At 40.3% G+C, this 21,792-nt stretch overlaps 1 protein-coding gene and 1 pseudogene across 2 annotated transcripts in view; both read left to right on the forward strand.

Annotated features, from left to right (window-relative positions):
- The window catches only part of RAB6A (RAB6A, member RAS oncogene family), an 82,100-nt gene that overhangs the window by 50,880 nt on the left and 9,428 nt on the right, over nucleotides 1–21,792 (forward strand). Inside the window, exons 4-6 of one of the 2 annotated variants that reach the window (XM_066250341.1) lie at nucleotides 117–222; nucleotides 2,243–2,354; nucleotides 17,039–17,132. In XM_066250341.1, the coding sequence (XP_066106438.1) occupies nucleotides 117–222; nucleotides 2,243–2,354; nucleotides 17,039–17,132 (312 nt within the window). Of the gene's footprint in view, nucleotides 1–116; nucleotides 223–278; nucleotides 385–2,242; nucleotides 2,355–17,038; nucleotides 17,133–21,792 lie in introns of both variants that reach the window. The other variant, XM_066250330.1, reaches the window with a different exon arrangement.
- LOC136320562 (mitotic spindle assembly checkpoint protein MAD2A pseudogene) lies at nucleotides 15,507–16,550 on the forward strand (annotated as a pseudogene).

A 21,792-nucleotide genomic window follows, 5' to 3' on the forward strand; every position in this document is an offset into this window, starting at 1 on the left:
TCTCAAAAAAAAAATATATATATATATTTAGATATATATATATTTCTTTTTTCTTTTTAGTATGAGTTTTGTTTTTAGATTTTGGGTTTTTTTATTCATTTTTTCCCATCCCACAGATCAGGCTGCAGCTGTGGGATACTGCGGGTCAGGAACGTTTCCGTAGCCTCATTCCCAGTTACATCCGTGATTCTGCTGCAGCCGTAGTAGTTTACGATATCACAAGTAGGTATTTTGCAATGGGTTGACCTTCTTGCTTGTTTGACTGATTTTGTTGTTAGGTACGATTGCAATTATGGGACACAGCAGGTCAAGAGCGGTTCAGGAGCTTGATTCCTAGCTACATTCGTGACTCCACTGTGGCAGTTGTTGTTTATGATATCACAAGTGAGTGGGGGGAATTATGTATTTCTAATCTTTCAACCTTTAGCTTAGCTGCATGCATGTTCTTGTTTTATGCTTGTTTTCCATACTGCATGTAAATATGAGTTTTATCATAGCAAACCATACCACAGACTGGCAAGGTCAGAAATACTTGCTTTGGTGTTTGTACCAATACGCTTTATTTCTACTGTGCCAGGTGCCAGGTTTTTTTGCCCTGGAAATTTCCCTTTGAGTCCAATTGTGAAACCTCTCCAAGGCTTTCTTAGTATCCTGTTATCCTTAAGCCACACCATAATTATAGTAGGAAGAACATCTCCTTTTTAATTTAACTTGATCTCAGATTTCTCTAAAACAGAATCTGCATTTAAGCCTTTTGCCAAGTTTTCCAAATCCTACAAGCTTCTGCTGTGGCTATTAAAAACTTTGCTAGCCAGCTTTTCTTTGCTTCTCCCACCACCACCACCCAAGCCATTCTCTATAGAGGAAGACAGAGAAGACATATTATAATATGTAGTCTTCTATTAATCATTTCCTTTTGAATTATATCTGGATTCTGTGACTGACTTGCTTTGTTGCTAACAAATTGTACTTTCATTTCTCTCCATGAAAAAATTTTAAATGAGAGATGAAAGTAATGGTCTTCCTTTTTCTTTTTCCTAGAGACTGAATAATGCCTTTGGCATTTTTAGTGACTTTAAATTTTCCGTGCCGTATTGGTGACTGACAAGGGAAATGCTCTCTGATTAAAATTGTCTTTGTAAATTGGTTTATGATATATATTAGACAATAGTGAGCATTAGTCTATCTAGTGGTTTATAATTTATGGAAAAACCAGGATAGTACCCATCTTAGAATTTTTCAAAAACATACCAACAAACTATTGATTTGAGCGTGTAATAATTATACTATACATTTTTGTGTATCTGCTCAACCAGAAGTCATATCTACTTAACTGTAATTGTAATAGCAGAATTATAAGTTACAAGTTTATATTCAGACCTTTTTTTTTTCTTTTTTTTTTTGGTTACGAGCTATGTGCCATCTTTTCTTGAAGCTTTACTTTGGGTTGCTACTTGTTTTTAAAAATATATGTGTATTATTGTGCATTGACAAGTCTTGCAGCTTTAAAATGTTTGTGCTTACTTTAACCAAATCAAGTGAAACCTAGCTTATTTTTCTTTAAAAATTGTGCACATATGATTAAAATATGAGTAAACTGTTTTCTTTAGCTGCTATAAAAATACTGATGTATTCTATTTAGAATCTAATGCTAAAAAAAGATGGAGTTTTCTTCTTTTACAAGTGATTCTGGTGCATTAAACTACTGAATGTCAAGTTAAAGTGATCACAAACTGAATAAGCAATGCAAACAGAGTGGTGTTGAAAGCTATTTAAAGGCTGTCCAAATTTTCTGGATGTGTTGGGTCTTACTGGCTGACATACTTTTGGAGATGCTTTCTTTGTCATGTTTGGTATGTGTAAGTGATCAAAAAAACATTGTAGTAATGTAACACCATATTATCTGTCATAGCTGCCTTTACATTATAGAAAAAAATTTTCAATTGCACATAGTACATTGCACTTATTTGGTTGTGTCCAAAACTTTTAAACCTCTGTAAAAAGGAACCTTGTATGATTTGTTTAATATAACTGACAGTTATACTCAGATAAAATGGAGTTATGTTACAGGCACATTAAAAGTTGGTCCTAATGTGCCAGCACCCTTCCAACATCCAGGGTTGTTTTTTTTCTGTCTTTTTCTCTCCTTTTTCTTTTTCTTTTTCTTCTTCTTTTTTTAGTCCTTTAATATGGGGAGGCATTTGCAGTAACACTGATCTCTCTATCCACCCTTCTATACCAGATGTTAACTCATTCCAGCAAACTACAAAATGGATTGATGATGTCAGAACAGAAAGAGGAAGTGATGTTATCATCATGCTAGTAGGAAATAAAACAGATCTTGCTGATAAGAGGTATGGAGTGATTTTGTATGTATTTGAAATGTTTTATTGCTTTGTTAAGTAGCCTGTTGTTTTTAATGTTACTAAGGTGACATATCGTTCTCCTTTAAGGAGGACAGTCCTTCTTTTGTAAGTTCTGTCCTCCCTCGAATAGTGTCCTCCTACATGTCCTCCGTTTGATATTGGAAGACTAATCTGTAAATGTCCGTATTCGATCGATGCAGAGTCGATTCATTGCGTGTGATGTGATGTATTTGTATTTAAAAGAGTACTTTTTTCTTACAATTATTAAAAATTAATGGGCATGTAAGCATAATTATATAAAATATTACAAATGTTTTTATGCATTTATCATATTATAGTGTATTATTGTTGCAATGAATAAAATTTCTTTTACAATATCTTTTTATTTTTTTCTTTTTTTTTTACAGAGAGAGTCAGAGAGAGGGATAGATAGGGACAGACAGACGAGAGCGGAGAGAGATGAGAAGCATCAATCATCAGTTTGATTGTTTTTTGTTGTGACATCTTAGTTGTTCATTGATTGCTTTCTCATATGTGCCTTGACTGCGGGCCTTCAGCAGACTGAGTAATCCCTTGCCAGTGACCTTGGGTTCAAGCTGGTGAGCTTTGCTCAAACCAAGTGAGCCCGTGCTCAAGCTGGCGACCCCGGGGTCTCGAACCTGGGTCTTCCGCAGCCCAGTCCGATGCTCTATCCACTGCGCCACCGCCTGGTCAGGCTTCAATTTATTTTTGTCCTCCTTTTCTTTGTAAAAAAAGTTGGTCACCTTAATGTTACTAAAGGACTGTTTTGAAAATAAACATGTTAAATCCTTAAGCTTATACCCTTCTTTTCTTTCGTGTGGGAACTTGAAATATAAAATACTTAGTACTTAAAGGAAAATGAGTTCTTTTGGTTTGTGTAAGCCCATGTATAAATAACTGTTGTGCAAGATTGTTTACATGTGCAGGTAAATTTTTGCATTTTTTACGCCTCATAAAATGAGCAGTGTTCTCTTAAAGAACAAACTGTTTTTTAAAAAACAAGTCCTGTCACCTGACCAGGCAGTGGCACAGTGGATAGAGCGTTGGACTGGGATGCAGAGGACCCAGGTTCGAAACCCCGAGGTCACCAGCTTGAGCACAGGCTCATTGGGTTTGAGCAAGGCTCACCAGCTTGAGCCCAAGGTCACTGGCTCAAGCAAGGGGTCACTCGGTCTGCTCTAGCCCCCTGGTCAAAGCACATAAAGAGAAATCAATCAATAAACAACTAAGGAACTGCAACAAAGAATTGATGCTTCTCATCTCTCTCCCTTCTTGTCTGTCTGTTCCTCTCTCTGACTCTCTCTGTCTCTGCCAAAAAAACCAAAAAACAAATCCTGTCTTAAAAGTTATTCATAATGATTAAATACACACTCTTTTGGTTGTCTTCTTAAAAATATTATTATTCAGTGGTGTCATTTTTTCCCTTTTTAAAATTGTTGAGCCAGACTGTAGTTTAACTGAATAGCTTGTTTGTGTTACCTTAGTCCAGTGGTTCTCAAAATTTTGAAGTCGGGGCACATTTAAAATGTTACAAATAATTGTAGGCGCACTATATACAAATTTCTGAGAAATATGTTATAATAATTAAGTCAAATATTAAAGAAAAATATATAAAGTCCAAACGTGCTTTTATGGTAATTAAACAAAATAAATACAACAAAATTAAATTTATTCTGACATTAAAAAACAGTTTTATGATACCTTTTTTTAAAATTAATTTTAATGGGGTGACATTGATAAATCAGGGTACATATGTTCAGAGAAAACATCTCTAGGTTATTTTGACATTTGATTATGCTGCATTCCCATCACCCAAAGTCCAATTGTCTTCCGTCACCTTCTAACTGGTTTTCTTTGTGCCCCTTCCCTCCCCCAACGCCTTCCCTCTCCTCCCCCTCACTCTGTAACCCCCACACTCTTGCCCATGTCTTTGAGTCTCATTTTTATGTCCCACCTATGTATGGAATCATATAGTTCTTAGTTTTTTCTGATTTACTTATTTCGCTCAGTATAATGTTATCAAGTTCCTTCCATGTTGTTGTAAATGATCCGATGTCATCATTTCTTATGGCTGAGTAGTATTCCATAGTATATATGTACCAAAGCTTTTTAATCCACTTGTCCACTGATGGACACTTGGGCTGTTTCCAGATCTTCGCTATTGTGAACAATGCTGCCATAAACATGGAGGTGCATTTCTTCTTTTCAAACAGTGCTATGGTGTTCTTGGGGTATATTCCTGAAAGTGGGATAGCTGGGTCAAAAGGCAGTTCGATTTTTAATTTCTTGAGGAAGAAATACTGTTTTCCACAGTGGCTGCACCAGTCTGCATTCCCACCAGCAGTGCAGGAGGGTTCCCTTTTCTCCATATCCTCGCCAGCACTTATTCTGTGTTGTTTTGTTGATGATCGCCATTCTGACTGGTGTGAGGTGATATCTCATTGTGGTTTTAATTTGCATTTCTCTAATGATTAGTGATGTTGAGCATTTTTTCGTCTGCCTATTGGCCATCTGTATGTCCTCTTTGGAGAAGTGTCTATTCATTTCTTTTGCCCATTTTTTGATTGGATTGTTTGTCTTCCTGATAATGAGTTTTACAAGTTCTTTATAAATTTTGGTTATTAACCCCTTATCAGACTTATTGTCAAATATATTCTCCCATTGTGTAGTTTGTCTTTTTATTCTGTTCTTATTGTCTTTAGCTGTGCAGAAGCTTTTTAGTTTGATATAGTCCCATTTGTTTATCCTGTCTTTTATTTCACTTGCCCGTGGAGATAAATCGGCAAATATATTGCTGCGAGAGATGTCGGAGAGCTTACTGCCTATGTTTTCTTTTAAGATGCTTATGGTTTTACGGCTTACATTTAAGTCTTTTATCCATTTTGAGTTTATTTTTGTGAATGGTGTAAGTTGGTGGTCTAGTTTCATTTTTTTGCAGGTAGCTGTTCAATTTTCCCAACATCATTTGTTGAAGAGGCTGTCTTTACTCCAATGTATGTGCTCTTACTCCCTTTGTCAAATATCAGTTGTCCATAAAAGTGTGGGTTTATTTCTGGGTTCTCAGTTCTGTTCCATTGATCTATATGCCTGTTCTTATGCCAGTACTAGGCTCTTTTGAGTTCAATGGCCCTGTAGTATAACTTGATATCTGGAAGTGTGATACTTCCCACTTTATTCTTCCTTTTCAAGATTGCTGAGGCTATTCGTGTTCTCTTTTGGTTCCATATAAATTTTTGGAATATATGTTCTATATCTTTGAAGTATGTCATAGGTATTTTAATTGTTATTGCATTGAATTTATAAATAGCTTTGGGTAATATAGACATTTTAATGATGTTTATTCTTACTAAACATGAGCACAGTATATATTTCTTTTATCAATGTTTTATAATTTTCCAAGTACAAGTCTTTTTTTTTCCAAGTACAAGTCTTTAATTTCCCTGGTTAAATTTATTCCTAGGTACTTTTTTTTCTTTTTTTTTGGTTGCAATGGTAAAGGGGATTGCTTCCTTAATTTCTCTTTCTGACAGTTCATTGTTAGTGTATAAAAATGCCTCTGATTTCTGAGTATTAATTTTATATCCTGCCACCTTGCTGAATTCATTTATCATGTCTAGTGGTTTTTTGACCGAGACTTAGGGTTTTCTATATACAATATCATAACATCTGCAAATAATGTTTTACTTCTTCTTTTCCAATTTGGATGCCTTTTATTTCTTTTTCTTGTCTGATTGCTGTGGCTAGGACTTCCAGAACTATGTTGAATAAGAGTGGTGAAAGGGAGGCACCCCTGCCTTGTTCCTGATCTTAAGGGGATTGCTTTTAATTTTTGCCCATTGAGTATGATGTTCACTGTGGGTTTGTCATAGATGGCCTTTATCATGTTGAGGTATGTTCCCTGTATTCCCACTTTGCTGAGAGTTTTGATCATGAATGGGTGTGGAATTTATCAAATGCTTTTTCTGCATCTATTGAAATTATCATGTGGTTTTTCTCCTTCCTTTTGTTTACGTGATGAGTCACATTGAGTGATTTGTGAATATTGTACCAGCCTTGCCTCCCAAGAATAAATCCCACTTGATCATGGTATATGATTTTTTTCATATATTGCTGGATCTGGTTTGCTAATATTTTGTTGAGGATTTTAGCATCTAAATTCATCAGGGATGTTGACCTATAATTTTCTTTCTTTGTGTTGTCTTTGCCTGGTTTTGGAATCAGAATTATACTTGCCTCATTATGTTACATTTTTTGAGTTATGCTTTTTAGAATTCATAAAAAAGAGTTGTTAAAAAATAAAAAAACGACAAAAGTTATCTTTTTATATAGAGAGAGAGATACATTCTTAGTAAGATTTAGTAAATTCGGTGGGTCCCAGCACAAACATGTTAAGTTTTTGCATTCTGTGTTTATGAGAAACAGCCTGATGTGTCCTAGCAATTTCTTCAATGTTTGGGCATATATTTGAAAGGCAAACTCTCATTTTCTTGTCCATTCACTGAAGAATTCCTCTCTTTTTACTGTTAATTGTGTTGAGTGCAGAAAACCCCCACCATATATATCATCTTAATCTTACGCCAAACAAAGGATAGAAGAAACTTGCCTCTAGTCTTTCTGGGGAACATGGGGGTAGTGTAAACAATCCATCACCACACCTTAACAGCTTTTTACAACCTAATCAGGCAAGTGAGGTGGGGGATTGGGCAGACTGTCAGCTTACAGCCAATTCCCCCTACCTCTGTCCCCCCAAAATCTAAACTCCAAAAACCCTGTTGGTTTTTTGGTCCCCAACAGGCACATATTTCTCTGGAATACCATAGGGCGCACCTGGAAATCTTCTAGGGCAGTGGTCCCCAACCTTTTTTGGGTCACGGACCGGTTTAATGTCAGAAAATATTTTCACGGACCGGCCTTTAGGGTGCAGATAAAGGTATCATGTGACCAAGACAAGCGGCAAGAGTGAGTCTTAGACGGATGTAACAGAGGGAATCTGGTCATTTTTAAAAAATAAAACATTGTTCAGACTTAAATATAAATAAAACGGAAATAATATAAGTTATTTACTCTTTCTCTGCGGACCTGTACCAAATGGCCCATGGACCAGTACCAGTCCGCGGCCTGGGGGTTGGGGACCACTGTTCTAAGGCGCACCAGCGCGTCCTGGTGCACACTTTGAGAACCACTGCCTTAGTCAAATGAGGAAAGCCATATTCAAGTCACAGGATGCAAAATATATTGACATTCACTGTAGAGCTTATGGCTTCAGTATCTGCCTTTAGCATTCCTAAGTGATCTACTTGATATTCTTTCTGTTTTAAATAGTCTTCACCATTTTACTTAATAGTAGAAGCCTTTGCTATTTATTATTTGTTCATGAGTTGTATACTGAAATTCGGATAATAAACTTGTACTGTTAATTAAAATGTTGCAAAGAAATCCATTATGTTCAAAAGCTTGTGGAAATGTTAGCTCATTTCTACCCCTGGTACTTCATTTGGAATTGGTAGTTTAGTGACAAAGTCTTTATTAATTTAAAAGTAAATTTGAAGTGTGATTTCATCTTTTCTTTATGAAAATCATTTTATGGACATTAATTGCCATCATGTAAATTTTCACTATTATTTATCTCCAGTATGAGAATTTGAAGATCATGTAAAGTATATATTTTTCTAGTAGAGAGTCTATAAATATCTTCATTTTTAAGCAGAAAAACTATATATCTGAACTGTTACCCTTTATAGCCAGGGTTATTCTAAAGGAGTACTTATGTGCATCTGTTCTTTACTGGATCCCCAAACTACGAGTAAACCAGGGGTCCCCAAACTACGGCCCGTGGGCTGCATGCGGCCCCCTGAGGCCATTTATCCAGCCTCCACCGCACTTCCAGAAGGGACACCTCTTTCATTGGTGGTTAGTGAGAGGAGCACATTGACCATCTCAGCCAAAAGCAGGCCTATAGTTCCAATTGAAATACTGGTCAGTTTGTTCATTTAAATTTACTTGTTCTTTATTTTAAATATTGTATTTGTTCTCGTTTTGTTTTTTTACTTTAAAATAAGCTATGTGCAGTGTGCATAGGGATTTGTTCATAGTTTTTTTTGTTTGTTTGTTTGTTTTTTGTATTTTTCTGAAGCTGGAAACGGGGAGAGACAGACAGACTCCCGCATGCGCCCGACTGGGATCCACCCGGCACGCCCACCAGGGGCCACGCTCTGCCCACCAGGGGGCGATGCTCTGCCCCTCCAGGGCGTCGCTCTGCCTCGACCAGAGCCACTCCAGCGCCTGGGGTAGAGGCCAAGGAGCCATCCCCAGCGCCCGGGTCATCTTTGCTCCAATGGAGCCTCGGCTGTGGGAGGGGAAGAAAGAGACAGAGAAGAAGGAGGGGTTGGGGTGAAGAAGCAGATGGGCGCTTCTCCCGTGTGCCCTGGCCGGGAATCGAACCCAGGTCCCCCGCACGCCAGGCCGACGCTCTACCGCTGAGCCAACCGGCCAGGGCCTGTTCATAGTTTTTTTTATAGTCTGGCCCTCCAACGGTCTGAGGGACAGTGAACTGGCCCCCTGTGTAAAAAGTTTGGGGACCCCTGGAGTAAACAAATACTATAAACTTGTTTAATTTTATTTACAATAATTTTTTAAGTTAATATTTAACTATTTCTTTGGATTACCATCTTTCTCAGTAATTTTGCCAGACTCTCACTCTTCATTCCACTATTCACATTTAAAAGAATTAGAGCCTTATTAATTTCATTAAAATAATTGTAAAGTGAAAGATTTAAATGCCTTTTTAAGAAAAAGAAAATTAAATGAGAGGATGGGAGACAGAGACAGACTCCCACTAGTGCCCCGACTGTGATATACCTGGCAAGCCCCTTACCGGGCAGTGCTCCATGCTCTGCCCATCTGGGGTGTTGTTCCATTGCTCAGCAACCAAACTATTCTTAGTGTCTGAGGCAGAGGCCACAGAAGCCATTCTCGACACCTGGGGCCAGCTTGCTCCAGTGAAGCCACCGCTGCGGAAGACAGAGAGAGAGAAGCTAGAGGGGGAGGGGTAAAGAAGCAGATGGTCATTTCTCCTGTGTGCCCTGACTGGGAATTGAACCCAGGACATTCACACACGAGGGCCATTGCTCTACCACAGAGCCATGCCCATGACCTAAATTCTTTTTTTAAAGCAGTAAAAGAAAGTCTTTTGTTGATAGATAACTTTTTATAACCATAACATAAAACCCTGAAGCCAGGCCCTGGCCGGTTGGCTCAGTGGTAGAGCATCGGCCTGGTGTGCAGAAGTCCCGGGTTCAATTCCCGGCCAAGGCACACAGGAGAAGCGTCCATCTGCTTCTCCACCCCTCCCCCTCTCCTTCCTCTCTGTCTCTCTCTTCTCCTCCCGCAGCCGAGGATCCACTGGAGCAAAGATGGCCCGGGCGCTGGGGATGTGGCCCGGTCGCTGGGGATGGCTCCTCGGCCTCTGCCCCAGGCACTAGAGTGGCTCTTATCGCAACAGAGCAATGCCCAGGAGGGGCGGAGCATCGCCCCTGGTGGGCAGAGCGTGGCCCCCTGGTGGGTGTGCCAGGTGGGTCCCAGTCGGGCGCATGCGGGAGTCTGTCTGACTGTCTCTCCCCATTTCCGGCTTCAGAAAAATACAGGGAAAAAAAAAACAAAAACCCTGAAGCCAGCCTGATCTGTGGTAGCACAGTGGATAAAGTGTCAACCTGGAATGCTGAGGTTGCCACTTCGAAACCCTGGGCTTGTTTGGTCCAGGCACATATGAGAGTTGATGCTTCCTGCTCCTGTCCCATTCTTTCTTTCTCTCTCCTTCTCCTCCTCTTCCTCCTTCCCCTCCCCATCTCTTCTCTAAAATGAATAAACAAATTTTAAAAAACCCTGAAGCTGTCAAGAGTCTGAATAAACAAGAACTTTTACACATTAAAATATGTAACTATTATAATTTTGGGGAAAACAATTTAACAGTATCAGAATATTAAAATACTCATTGACTTAGATCCACCTCTAGTAATTTATTCTACAGATGTACCCACAGAATGTAGAAGGATGAACATAAAAGAAAGTTTGTCACAACATTACTTGTAATACTAAAATGTTAAAATCAATTTAAATTTCCATCAGTAGCAGTAGCATTTTATAGACAAATACTTGTAGCCACTAAAAAGAATGAGAGGAATTTATTGCTAACACATGAAGCTTAAAAAAGACTTGGCATCAATACACATATCATAATATCCTTTCTGTTCAAATCAAAAGGTGGTAGAGAGAGAGATATATTCTTTAACTTAAAACAAATCTGCATAAGCATACATGGAACTTCAATATAGTCATCTTCGGGAATAGAGTGGGATTATGGAAGAATTCATTGTAATGATAATAGGTCTTTCAAAAATGGATTAGTTTTGTAATCAGAAAAAAATGTTAAAAATGAAAGATGTCTTTATCATTTTCTTTGAGAATTTCTTTTTTGGAACTAAAAACTTGAAAGACTAGAATATGTCTGTTTCAGTGTCTCAATTTAAGAAGTACCTTTGTTGCTCAGTACGCTCTGTCCCTTAGAGCCCGATGATTCCCAGATGTTTTAGACCTGATAAAAATGGCTTATTAGACCCTCTTTTAAGATTATGGCTATAAAGGTTCATGGTCAACTTTGTAAATTTGGGATTTTAACCCTACTTCTAGATACTATGATTCAATTAGTCTAGAGTAGGGCCCTTTAATTTATTTTAGAGAATCTTCCTTAGGTGATTGTGATAAAATCAAGCCACATTTGGAGCCATTGTTTTAGCTAACCATCAACCATTTTATTGGGGACTTAGGGTTCTGAAACTAGAAAGGATTCCTGTCTGGAATCCTTCATTTATAGGGTTTACAGACTAATTCAAGAAGTATTTATTGAGTATCACATTTCAGAGGATGCTGCTCTAGGATAGAGTTGTGAACAAAAAAGTCAAGTCTTCAAGGTGTTTTTATTTCAGAGAGTGAACCAGACAATAAATTAGTTCAAAAAAAAAATGTGTAGCCTATTTGATATTGACACCTGCCATGGGTAAAAAATAAATCAGGGAAAGGGAATGTGAAATGTCAAGGGTGAGTTTGAAATATTAGCTGGCATAGCAGCAGAAGACCTCACTGAGAGAATGATCAGTGACTTTTGTTGTTGTTGTGACAGAGACAGAGAGAAGGACAGATAGGACAGATGGGAAGGGAGAGAGATGAGAAGCATCAATTCTTCATTACAACACCTTAGTTCATTGATTTCCGATATGTGCCTTGACGGGGCGGGGAGGCTAGAGCAGATCAAGTGACCCCTTGTTCAAGCCAGCGACCTTGGGCTCAAGCTGGTGAGCCCATGCTCAAGCCAAGGTGACCTTGGGGTTTTGAACCTGGATATTCCACGTCCCAGTCCAGCGCTCTATGCACTGCGCCATCGTCTGGTCAGGTGTGACTTCTTTCTTTTAAAAGATTTTAGGTGGCCCTGGCTGGTGGCTCAGTGGATAGAGCATTGGCCCAGCAGATGTACATATGGGTTTGATTCCTGGTCAGGGCACACAGGAGAAGTGACTGCCTGCTTCTTCCCCCTCCCCTCTTCCCCTCTCTCACTCTTCCCCTCCTGCAGCCAGTGGCTCCATGGGTTGGAGCATGGCCCCAGGTGCTGAGGATAGCTCTATCAAACACAACAGCCTCAGGCACTAAAAATAGCTCAGTATTTGAGCATCATCCCATGATGGGGTTGCCAGGTAGATCCTGGTCAGGGCACATGTGGAAGCCTGCCTCACTATCTCTCCTCCTCTTGCCTTAAAAAAGAAAAAAAGAGATAAAGATGTGTTGATCTTAAAGAGAAAAAGGGAAGAGTGGAAGAGCAGGAAGCAACAACTCATAGTAATTGCTTCTTATATGTGCCTTGACTGGGTACACCTAGGGTTTCCAACTGGTGACCTCAGCTTTCCAGGTTATGCTCTAGCCACTACGCCACCACAGGTGAGGCTGGTGACTTTGGATTAAAGGTGCTAAGGTGGCCTGACCTGTGGTGGCGCCCTGGATAAAGTGTCGACCTGGAAATGCTGAGGTCGCCAGTTCAAAACCCTGGGCTTGCCTGGTCAAGGCACATATGGGAGTTGATGCTTCCAGCTCCTCCCCCTTTCTCACTTTCTATCTCTCCTCTCTCTCCCTCTCTGTCTCTCTCTCCCCGTCTCTCTCCTCTCTAAAAAATGAATAAATAAAAAAAATTTTTTAAAAGTACTAAGGAAAAAAAGGAGTTAACTATGCAGATATTTTGAGGAGGAGGAAAAGCTCCTAGGCAGATGGCTCAGAAAATGCAAAATCCCTAAATTGGGAATACACTTAGCTTACTTAAGGAACAGTGAGGAAGCTTATTTAGCTGGTATAGTTGGTAAAGAGAATGATAGAAAGAATAGTAGGCAATGAGGTTTAAAAAAATAATAATAAAAGCCAGGTCATGTGGGCAAAGCTTGTGTGGTCAAATTCAGATACATTTTGAAGATAGAACCATCAGGATATATTGAGACACTAGATGGAATACATGATGGTGGATGGAATATGGGATCTGAGAGAAGTAGTTAAGGATCATACCTAGATTATTGGCCTGAGTAACTTATTAATCGAGATAAGAGAGACTGCATAAAGAGATGGTTTGGAATGGAATATCATAACTTCAGTTTTGGTTATTTTAAGTTTAGAATAGTTATTAGATATCCTAATATCTTACTAGGTATCAGGTAGGCAACTGGCTGTGAGCCTGGAGGTCAGAGCAGCAATCCAAGATGATTTATAAGTTGAGGAGTCATCAGCATATAAATGGTACGTAAAACCATGAGACTAGCCCTGGCCGGTTGGCTCAGCCGTAGAGCGTCGGCCTGGCGTGCAGAAGTCCCAGGTTCGATTCCTGGCCAGGGCACACAGGAGAAGCACCCATCTGCTTCTCCACCCCTCCCCCTCTCCTTCCTCTCTGTCTCTCTCTTCCCCTCCTGCAGCCGAGGCTCCATTGGAGCAAAGATGGCCCGGGCGCTGGGGAAGGCTCCTTGGCCTCTGCCCCAGGCGCTAGAGTGGCTCTGGTCGTGACAGAGTTACCCCCGGGAGGGGCAGAGCATCGCCCCCTGGTGGGCAGAGCGTAGCCCCTGGTGGGCGTGCCGGGTGGATTCCTGTCGGGCGCGCCGGGTGGATTCCTGTCGGGCGCATGCGGGAGTCTGTCTGTCTCTCCCTGTTTCCAGCTTCAGAAAAATACAAAAAACAAACAAACAAAAACAAAAACCCATGAGACTGTGTGGGATCACCAGGAGGGTAATTGTAGGTAGGAAAGAGAAAGAGGTCTAAGAGTAAGTTTGAGGGCATCTGATAATTATTTTTAGGAAATTCACACTGCTAAGTACTTAGGGCTAAAGGTCTATAGATCGTCAACTTCAAATTGTTAAGAAAAGCCATTATTTTTTAAATATGTTAAGAAAAGCCATTATTTATTTAAAATCTATACAGACACACACACACACACACACAAAGTTTATAAATACCTGTGTTGCCAGCTAGGCATTTGGAACACCAAGATAAATGAGATAATCTTGCACTTGAAGGGCTCACACTTTGAAACACAGTGCTAATTATATATATCACAAAATGCCCTCTAAAATAAATAGTATTGATATTATGTTTCAAGAGACTTCAACATACATGTTTTTTTACTCACTTTTTTACTTGCAGAAATTCACAAAACCCAACCTAAGGAAATGATCCACACTGCACAAAATATTAATCAGGGCCTGACCTGTGGTGGCGCAGTGGATAAAGCGTTGACCTGAAAATGCTGAGGTCGCCGGTTCAAAACCCTGGGCTTGCCTGGTCAAGGCACATATGGGAGTTGATGCTTCCAGCTCCTCCCCCCTTCTCTCTCTCTGTCTCTCCTCTCTCTTTCTCCTCTCTAAAAATGAATGAATAAATAAATAATTAAAAAGAAAAAAATATATTAATCAGAAAGATGTTTATAGCAACATTTTTCACATTAGAATTTGGAAACAACCTTACATTTCTGACAGTTTGGGAATTGTTTCATAAATTATAGTAGCAAATTGACAGTTTGTCTAGCTATAAAGGATTATTCTTTTTTTAATGTTTATCTTACTGATTTTTAGAGAGGAAGGGAGAGGGAAATGCCAGAGTCAGAGACAGGAATTACGATCTCTTCCTGTATATGCTGTGACCAGGGATCGAACTAGCAACCTCTGCCCTTCAGGATGATGCTCTAGTCTAAGCAACTGAGCCATCTGGCCAGGGATGTAAAGAATTATTTTATGCCTGACCTGTGGTAGCACAGTGGATAAAGCGTCAACCTGGAACACTGAGGTTGCCAGTTCGAAGCCCTGGGCTTGTCTAGTCAAGACATGTATGGGAGTTGATGCTTCCTCTTCCTCTTCCTCTCCCTTTCTCTCTCTCTCTCTCTCTCTCTCCTCTCTAAAATAAATAAATAAAATGTGAAATAAATTATTTTAACAATTTTTAATCACAAGATTAAATACTTTGATCTAATATTAAGAGAAAATTATAGGCTATTAAGTTTTAAAAAATAACAATGTTACAAGGTGAGATCAGCCAAGTAAAAGCAGATCATTAAAAATGTCCTTTAGCCTGACCTGTGGTGGCACAGTGGATAAAGCGTCGACCTGGAAATGCTGAGGTTGCCGATTCGAAACCCTGGGCTTGCCTGGTCAAGGCACATATGGGAGTTGATGCTTCCAGCCCCTCCCCCCTTCTCTCTCTCTGTCTCTTCTCTCTCTCTCTCCCTCTGTCTCTCCCTCTCCTCTCTAAAAAATGAATAAATAAAAAAAAAATGGCCTGACCTGTGGTAGCGCAGTGGATAAAGCATCAACCTGGAAATGCTGAGGTCGCCGGTTCAAAACCCTGGGCTTGCCTGGTCAAGGCACATATGGGAGTTGATGCTTCCAGCTCCTCCCCCCTTCTCTCTCTCTGTTTCTCTCTCTCCCTCTCTCTCTCCTCTCCAAAAATGAATAAATAAAATTAAAAAAAGAAAAAAAGAAAAAAAAAAAGAAACCCAAAACAAATAAACAAAAAACTCAATAAATAAAATTCTAAAAAAAAAATGTCCTTTAGGCCTTTGAAACAAGTGGCAGGGAGCTGCTGTGAGCCCTGTGGTCACTGTGTGCAGTCTTCATGTCTGGGGGGAGAGGGCAGGTGGCAGGGGCACTTTGGGCTATGGGCCTGGCCATGGTGTGGCAGCTGTCCTGGGAACAGGGCATCACCTTGCAGGGGAGCACCAAGATCTTGGCTAAGTTCTTGTTTGATATCAACAGCATTTTATATCACTGTAGTATTTATCCATCTGAAATCTTTACTCAAGAGCAGAAATGGATTCACCCTTGCTTGTAACTACAGATCCTGAGCTCATAACTTACCTAAATAATGTGATGGAACAACTAAAAGATTGATTGTACAAGTTCAAAAACTGGTGGTAGTCATCTTGAATATTGAAAGTGGTGAGGTCTTTGTAAAATGGCAGTGTCATATTGAATGTGACAAGACTGCCAGAGATGACAGCACACCCAGAGAAAAGTCGAAGAAAGCTATCCAAGATGAAATCTGCTCAGTGGTCAGACAGATCATAGCTACGGTGACATTTCTGCCACTGTTGGAAGTTTCATGTTCATTTGATCTGCTGATGTGTACAAAGATTTTGTTGTACCTGAAAAATGGGAAGAGTCAGGATACATACAGTTCATTACCAATTCTGAGCAAATCCTTCTGCGTTCCTTCACTACAATCCACAGAGTTAATAACATGGTGTCCTACAAAATCCCTGTCCGTGACTGAAGATGAGACAGGAACAATAATGTAATTCTCAAATGTGTTTTCTGAAACCAAGCCAACAGTACATGTTCTGTTTCATTGATGCATTTTTAAATGGGGAAAACTTAACATTATACTTTACTGAACTGTACATAATTGTTCCATTTTTGGTACCTGTCTGGCTTTTTATCCAGTTGACATAATTTTTTGCACACTGTTCAAAAGGAAGCCAGCAGATTGCATCAGCCCTGTAATATCTGTCCCTTGAAGGTGGTAACTGTAGATAGAAAAACTTTTGCTTTAAGGCTGAATGCCTTCCTAAATCTGAGCTTTTGGCCAAATAATTTGACCCAGAATATAGGCAAATCTGAAAGACAGCAATAGAAGTCTGAATATTCAGACTCTTTGTTTAGGTTCTAAAGTAATTGATAATCCATAATAACAATATTACTATAACGTCTTTTTGCTAGTTATTTCATTTATATAGTTTCATATTGAAAAATCTCCACTGTTTGATTTTAATGTAAACAATTTACACTTACAAAGCTATTGCTGTTTCTGCTGTTTAAATCAAGGTGATACAGAACTCTTAAAGTTTTTTTGTATTTTATAAAATCAAGCTTTAGATGACAATGATAAAGTTTAAATTTGTTTTTAAAAATAACCTTTAAAAAATTGTTAGGTGTAACATATACATACAGTGCATGAATTTTAAGTGTATTGCAAACTAGTCTTGTGTGTGTAACCAGCACCCATATCAAGAAAAGTTATTTTCAGAACTTTGTTTATAATCTTTATAATATCATCTTTCTGTTTTTTTTTTTATTTTTCTACAGGCAAGTGTCAATTGAGGAGGGAGAGAGGAAAGCCAAAGAGCTGAATGTTATGTTTATTGAAACTAGTGCAAAAGCAGGATACAATGTAAAGCAGGTAAGTATTCTTTGAGTATAGGTTGACAGCACCAAACTGAAAACACATATCATGAAATAATTGAGTGAGTATTCTGTCTTCTAGTATAAGATTTTCTTCCTGTTAGCAACATCAGCTAACAGGAAGAATGAACTAGTTTTATTAAACAGTGAGAAATATATACACTTGGCAGTTTTTGGAAAAAAAGAAAAGACTTGCCAAACTTCAGATTGTGCACAGGAAAAGTACTTCATGATGATTGCAAGGTTGTAAACTCACCATACTTTAATAACTTCCGTACTGCATTGTTTCAAGGTAACATTTCTTATTTTAGAGTTTGATGGTAAGATTATGATAAAAGAAAGCAAATGTTATAGGGAATTATGGTATTTTGCTTGTTATTCTGAAAGTGCATTCTGTTACTTTATCCTTAACAAACTGCTGGTGTGTTAACAGTGATGATAAAAGGAATGTTGGGGCAGCAGGAAAATATATGGAAACCTCACATTCTCAAATTTTTCTAAAAGATAAAGTATCCAAAAACTGCTTAATTCTTCAGGGCTATATATTATAGAGTAGCAGTCCCAGATTTATAGTATTTACAGACCAATAAGTTATTTTTTTATTCTAGAGGGTTAAAATAAAATCCTTTAAAATAAGTAAGTAGACCCTGGTTAGTTGGCTTAGTGGTACCACATTGGCCCAGCTTGTGGATGTCCTGGGTTCAGTTTCTGGTTAGGGCACACAGAAACGCCCATCTGCTTCTCCACCTTTCTCTTCTCTTCTCTCTCTCTCTCTCTCTCTCTCTCTCTCTCTCTCTCTTCCCCTTCTGCAGCTATCACTCAATTGGAGTAAGTTGGCCCAGGGTACTGAGAATGGCTTCATGGCCTTCACCTCAGGCACTAAGAAGAGCTTGGTTGCTGAGCAACAGAGCAATGCCCCAGATGGGAAGAGCATTGCCTCCTAGTGGGCTTGGATCCTGGTCAGGGTGCATGTGGGAGTCTGTAGCTGTGCCTCCTCTCAATGAATGAATGAAGCTTTATGAAACCTTCATATTGTTTTCACTTTTGACACTTTATTTCCCATCTCTCTTTGCCTTAAAACATGTGTAAGAAATACTGAATTGTCACTAATTACCTCTCCATAGCATACTTTTTCATGGCTCCTTATCTTATGCTGTTATTCTCTTTGCTTAGAATACTAATTTTTGGCCCTGGCCGGTTTGCTCAGTGGTAGAATGTTAGCCTGGCATGTGGATGTCCTGGGTTCAATTCTCAGTCAGGGCACATAGGAAAAGTGACCATCTGCTTCTCTACCCTTCCCCCATATCTATCTATCTCTCTCTCTATCTATCTATCTCTTTCCCTCTCCCCCCCCCCTTCCTCCCTCCTTTCCTCTCTCTTTCTCTCTCCTATTGCTGCTGAGGTCACCAGTTTCAAACCCTGGTCTTGCCCATTCAAGGCACATACGGGAAGTGTTTAAGGTTGATGCTTTATCCACTGTGCCACCACAGGTCAGTGGCACTTTTTTGCATTAGTTTTTATAAAGGAGCTTAAGAATCAGATCGGGCCCTGGCTGGGTAGTCAGTGGGTAATATTGTCTTGATATACCAAGGTTGCAAGTTCAGTCTCCATCAGGACAAATAAAAGAATCAACAAACAAATGTATAAATAACTGGAAAAACAAATATCTCTCTGTTTTTCTCTCCTCTTCCTCTAAAAAAAAATCAATTAAAAATATATATCTAGGCCCTGGCCGGTTGGCTCAGCGGTAGAGCGTCGGCCTGGTGTGCGAGGGACCCGGGTTCGATTCCCGGCCAGGGCACATAGGAGAAGTGCCCATTTGCTTCTCCACCCCCCCCTTCCTCTCTGTCTCTCTCTTCCCCTCCCGCAGCCAAGGCTCCACTGGAGCAAAGATGGCCCGGGCGCTGGGGATGGCTCCTTGGCCTCTGCCCCAGGTGCTAGAGTGGCTCTGGTCGCAGCAGAGCAACGCCCTGGAGGGGCAGAGCATCGCCCCCTGGTGGGCAGAGTTTCGCCCCTGGTGGGCGTGCCGGGTGGATCCCGGTCGGGTGCATGCGGGAGTCTGTCTGACTATCTCTCCTCGTTTCCAGCTTCAGAAAAATACAAAAAAAAATACAAAAAAAAAAAATATATATATATATCTATAATTACATTTTCTTACTGCTTTCCTACCAAGCAAGCACTATATATACAGTATGTAAGTGCTCAGGTATTTGTTGAATACAAGAATGAACCCATGTGAGAGTCCTCTAAGTCAGCTGTTATTGTTGCTCTGATTTTAGAAAATCTGAGGCAAAAAAGTTATATAACTTTCCAAGAATTACCTCGGCACTATGTGTTAGAGCCACTTAATGTACCAAGTTTTTATATTACTTAATTCCTACAGTATCTTTATGAAGTACATAGGTATCATATATCCATTACACTGATAAGAAACTAAAGTTTGGCCTGACGAGGCAGTGGCGCAGTGGATAGAGCATCAGACTGGGATGCCAAGGACCCAGGTTCGAGACCCCGAGGTCACCAGCCTGAGTGCAGGCTCATCTGGTTTGAGCAAAGCTCAACAGCTTGGACCCAGTGTTGCTGGCTAGAGCAAGGGGTCATTCGGTCTGCTGTATTCCCACGGTCAAGGCACATAGCAATAAATGAACAACTAAGGTGTCGCAATGAAAAACTAATGATTGATGCTTCTCCTCTCTCTGTTCCTGTCTGTCTGTCCCTATCTATCCCTCTCTCTGACTCTGTCTCTGTAAAAATAAAAAATAAACAAAGTTTGGAAGCTAAGTAATTTGATTTAAGACTATAGCTCAAGCTAGAATTTGAACCCAGGTCTGTTTAGTTACAAAATCTGTGTTCTTAACCCTATACTATTTTGCCTCTCTTAGATTTAATTTTACCCCTAATTTTTTGTACTTCATATCCCTAACATGGTAGGACTTTAATATTACTGAATGGGCAGGACTACAAATATATGATGAATAATGAACTAGTGGAAAGACAAATATCAACCATGCTTTTGTTTGGTCATTAATTCACTCACCAGATATTTATGAATCTCCTCCTGCATGCCTAGTTGTTATAGGTGCAGAGACATAATAGTGAGCAAAACATCTTAAGCCATAGCATTATGGGGCTTATGTCCCTCTCCCTTCTCTCCCTCTCCCTCTTCCTCTCCCTCCCTTTCCCTCTCTCTCTCCCAAACTTCTTGTCTCTCTCCCTGTCTCTATTTCTCAAGAAAGAAAGAGGGAAGGAAAAGAGGGAGAAAAGGAAAAGAAGGAGGGAAGGGAGGGAGGGAAGAAGGGAAATGATAGACTACCCAAACTAAAACAGAGATCTAGCAAAAATTCAAAGTTAACATACTGAGCACTCATCATTTGAGAATTACAGTGGGTTTTTTTGTTTGTTTGTTTTTCTGAAGCTGGAAACGGGGAGACAGTCAGACAGACTCCCCGCATGTGCCCGACTGGAATCCTCCCGGCATGCCCACCAGGGGGCGATGCTCTGCCCACCAGGGGGCGATGCTCTGTTGCAACCAGAGCCGTTCTAGCACCTGAGGCAGAGGCCACAGAGCCATCCTCAGCGCCCGGGCCAACTTTGCTCCAATGGAGCCTTGGCTGCAGGAGCGGAAGAGAGAGACAGAGAGGAAGGAGAGGGGGAGGGGTGGAGAAGCTGATGGGTGCTTCTCCTATGTGCCCTGACCGGAAATCGAATCCAGGACTCCTGCACGCCAGGCCAACGCTCTACCACTGAGCCAACTGGCCAGGGCCTACAGTGTTTTTTTTTTTTGGTGTTGTTTTTTTTTTTTTTGTATTTTTTTGAAGCTGGGAACGGGGAGGCAGTCAGACAGACTCCTGCATGCACCCGGCCGGGATCCACCCGGCATGCCCACCAGGGGACAATGCTCTGCCCATCTGAGGCGTCACTCTGTCACAACCAGAGCTGTTCTAGCACCTCAGGCAGAGGCCATGGAGCCAACCTCAGTGCCCGGGCCAACTTTGCTCCAGTGGAGCCTTGGCTGCGGGGAGCTAAAGAGAGAGACAGAGAGGAAGGAGAAGGGGAGAGGTGGAGAAGCAGATGGACGCTTTTCCTATGTGCCCTGGCCAGGAATCGAACCCAGGACTCCTGCATGCCAGGCCGACACTCTACCACTGAGCCAACCGGCCAGGACCAACAGTGGTTTTTAAAACACTCCCTACTCTTACAGTATTTATTTTTATAATGGAAATTTTTCTGTAAGTTGTGGAACTGATTTGTTTAGCTTGCTCTTTGAAGATTGGAGTTTTTTCTTGCTTATAAAATACTTTGTTAAAAATAATACTGACCTGTGTTGGCACAGTGGATAAAGTACAACTCCTTTAAATTAGATACCTAAAATGATAGTACAAAATATTCAATTTGGAAATTTCTGTGGAGAACTTATATTCAGCTCATCATCATCTCTAGAGCTAATTCCCATAGCTGTCACTACAATTTAAATATGCCTGTTTCCCGTCTAGAAATTACAGGTAAAATACCATACAGCTGCCTGACCAGGCGGTGGTGCAGTGGATAGAGTGTCGGACTGGAATGCGGAGGACCCAGGTTTGAGACCCCGAGATTGCCAGCTTGAGCGTGGGCTCATCTGGTTTTAGCAAAGCTCACCAGCTTGCACCCAAGGTCGC

This window comes from Saccopteryx bilineata, chromosome 1 (assembly GCF_036850765.1).
Source record: "Saccopteryx bilineata isolate mSacBil1 chromosome 1, mSacBil1_pri_phased_curated, whole genome shotgun sequence".
NCBI lineage: Eukaryota > Metazoa > Chordata > Mammalia > Chiroptera > Emballonuridae > Saccopteryx > Saccopteryx bilineata.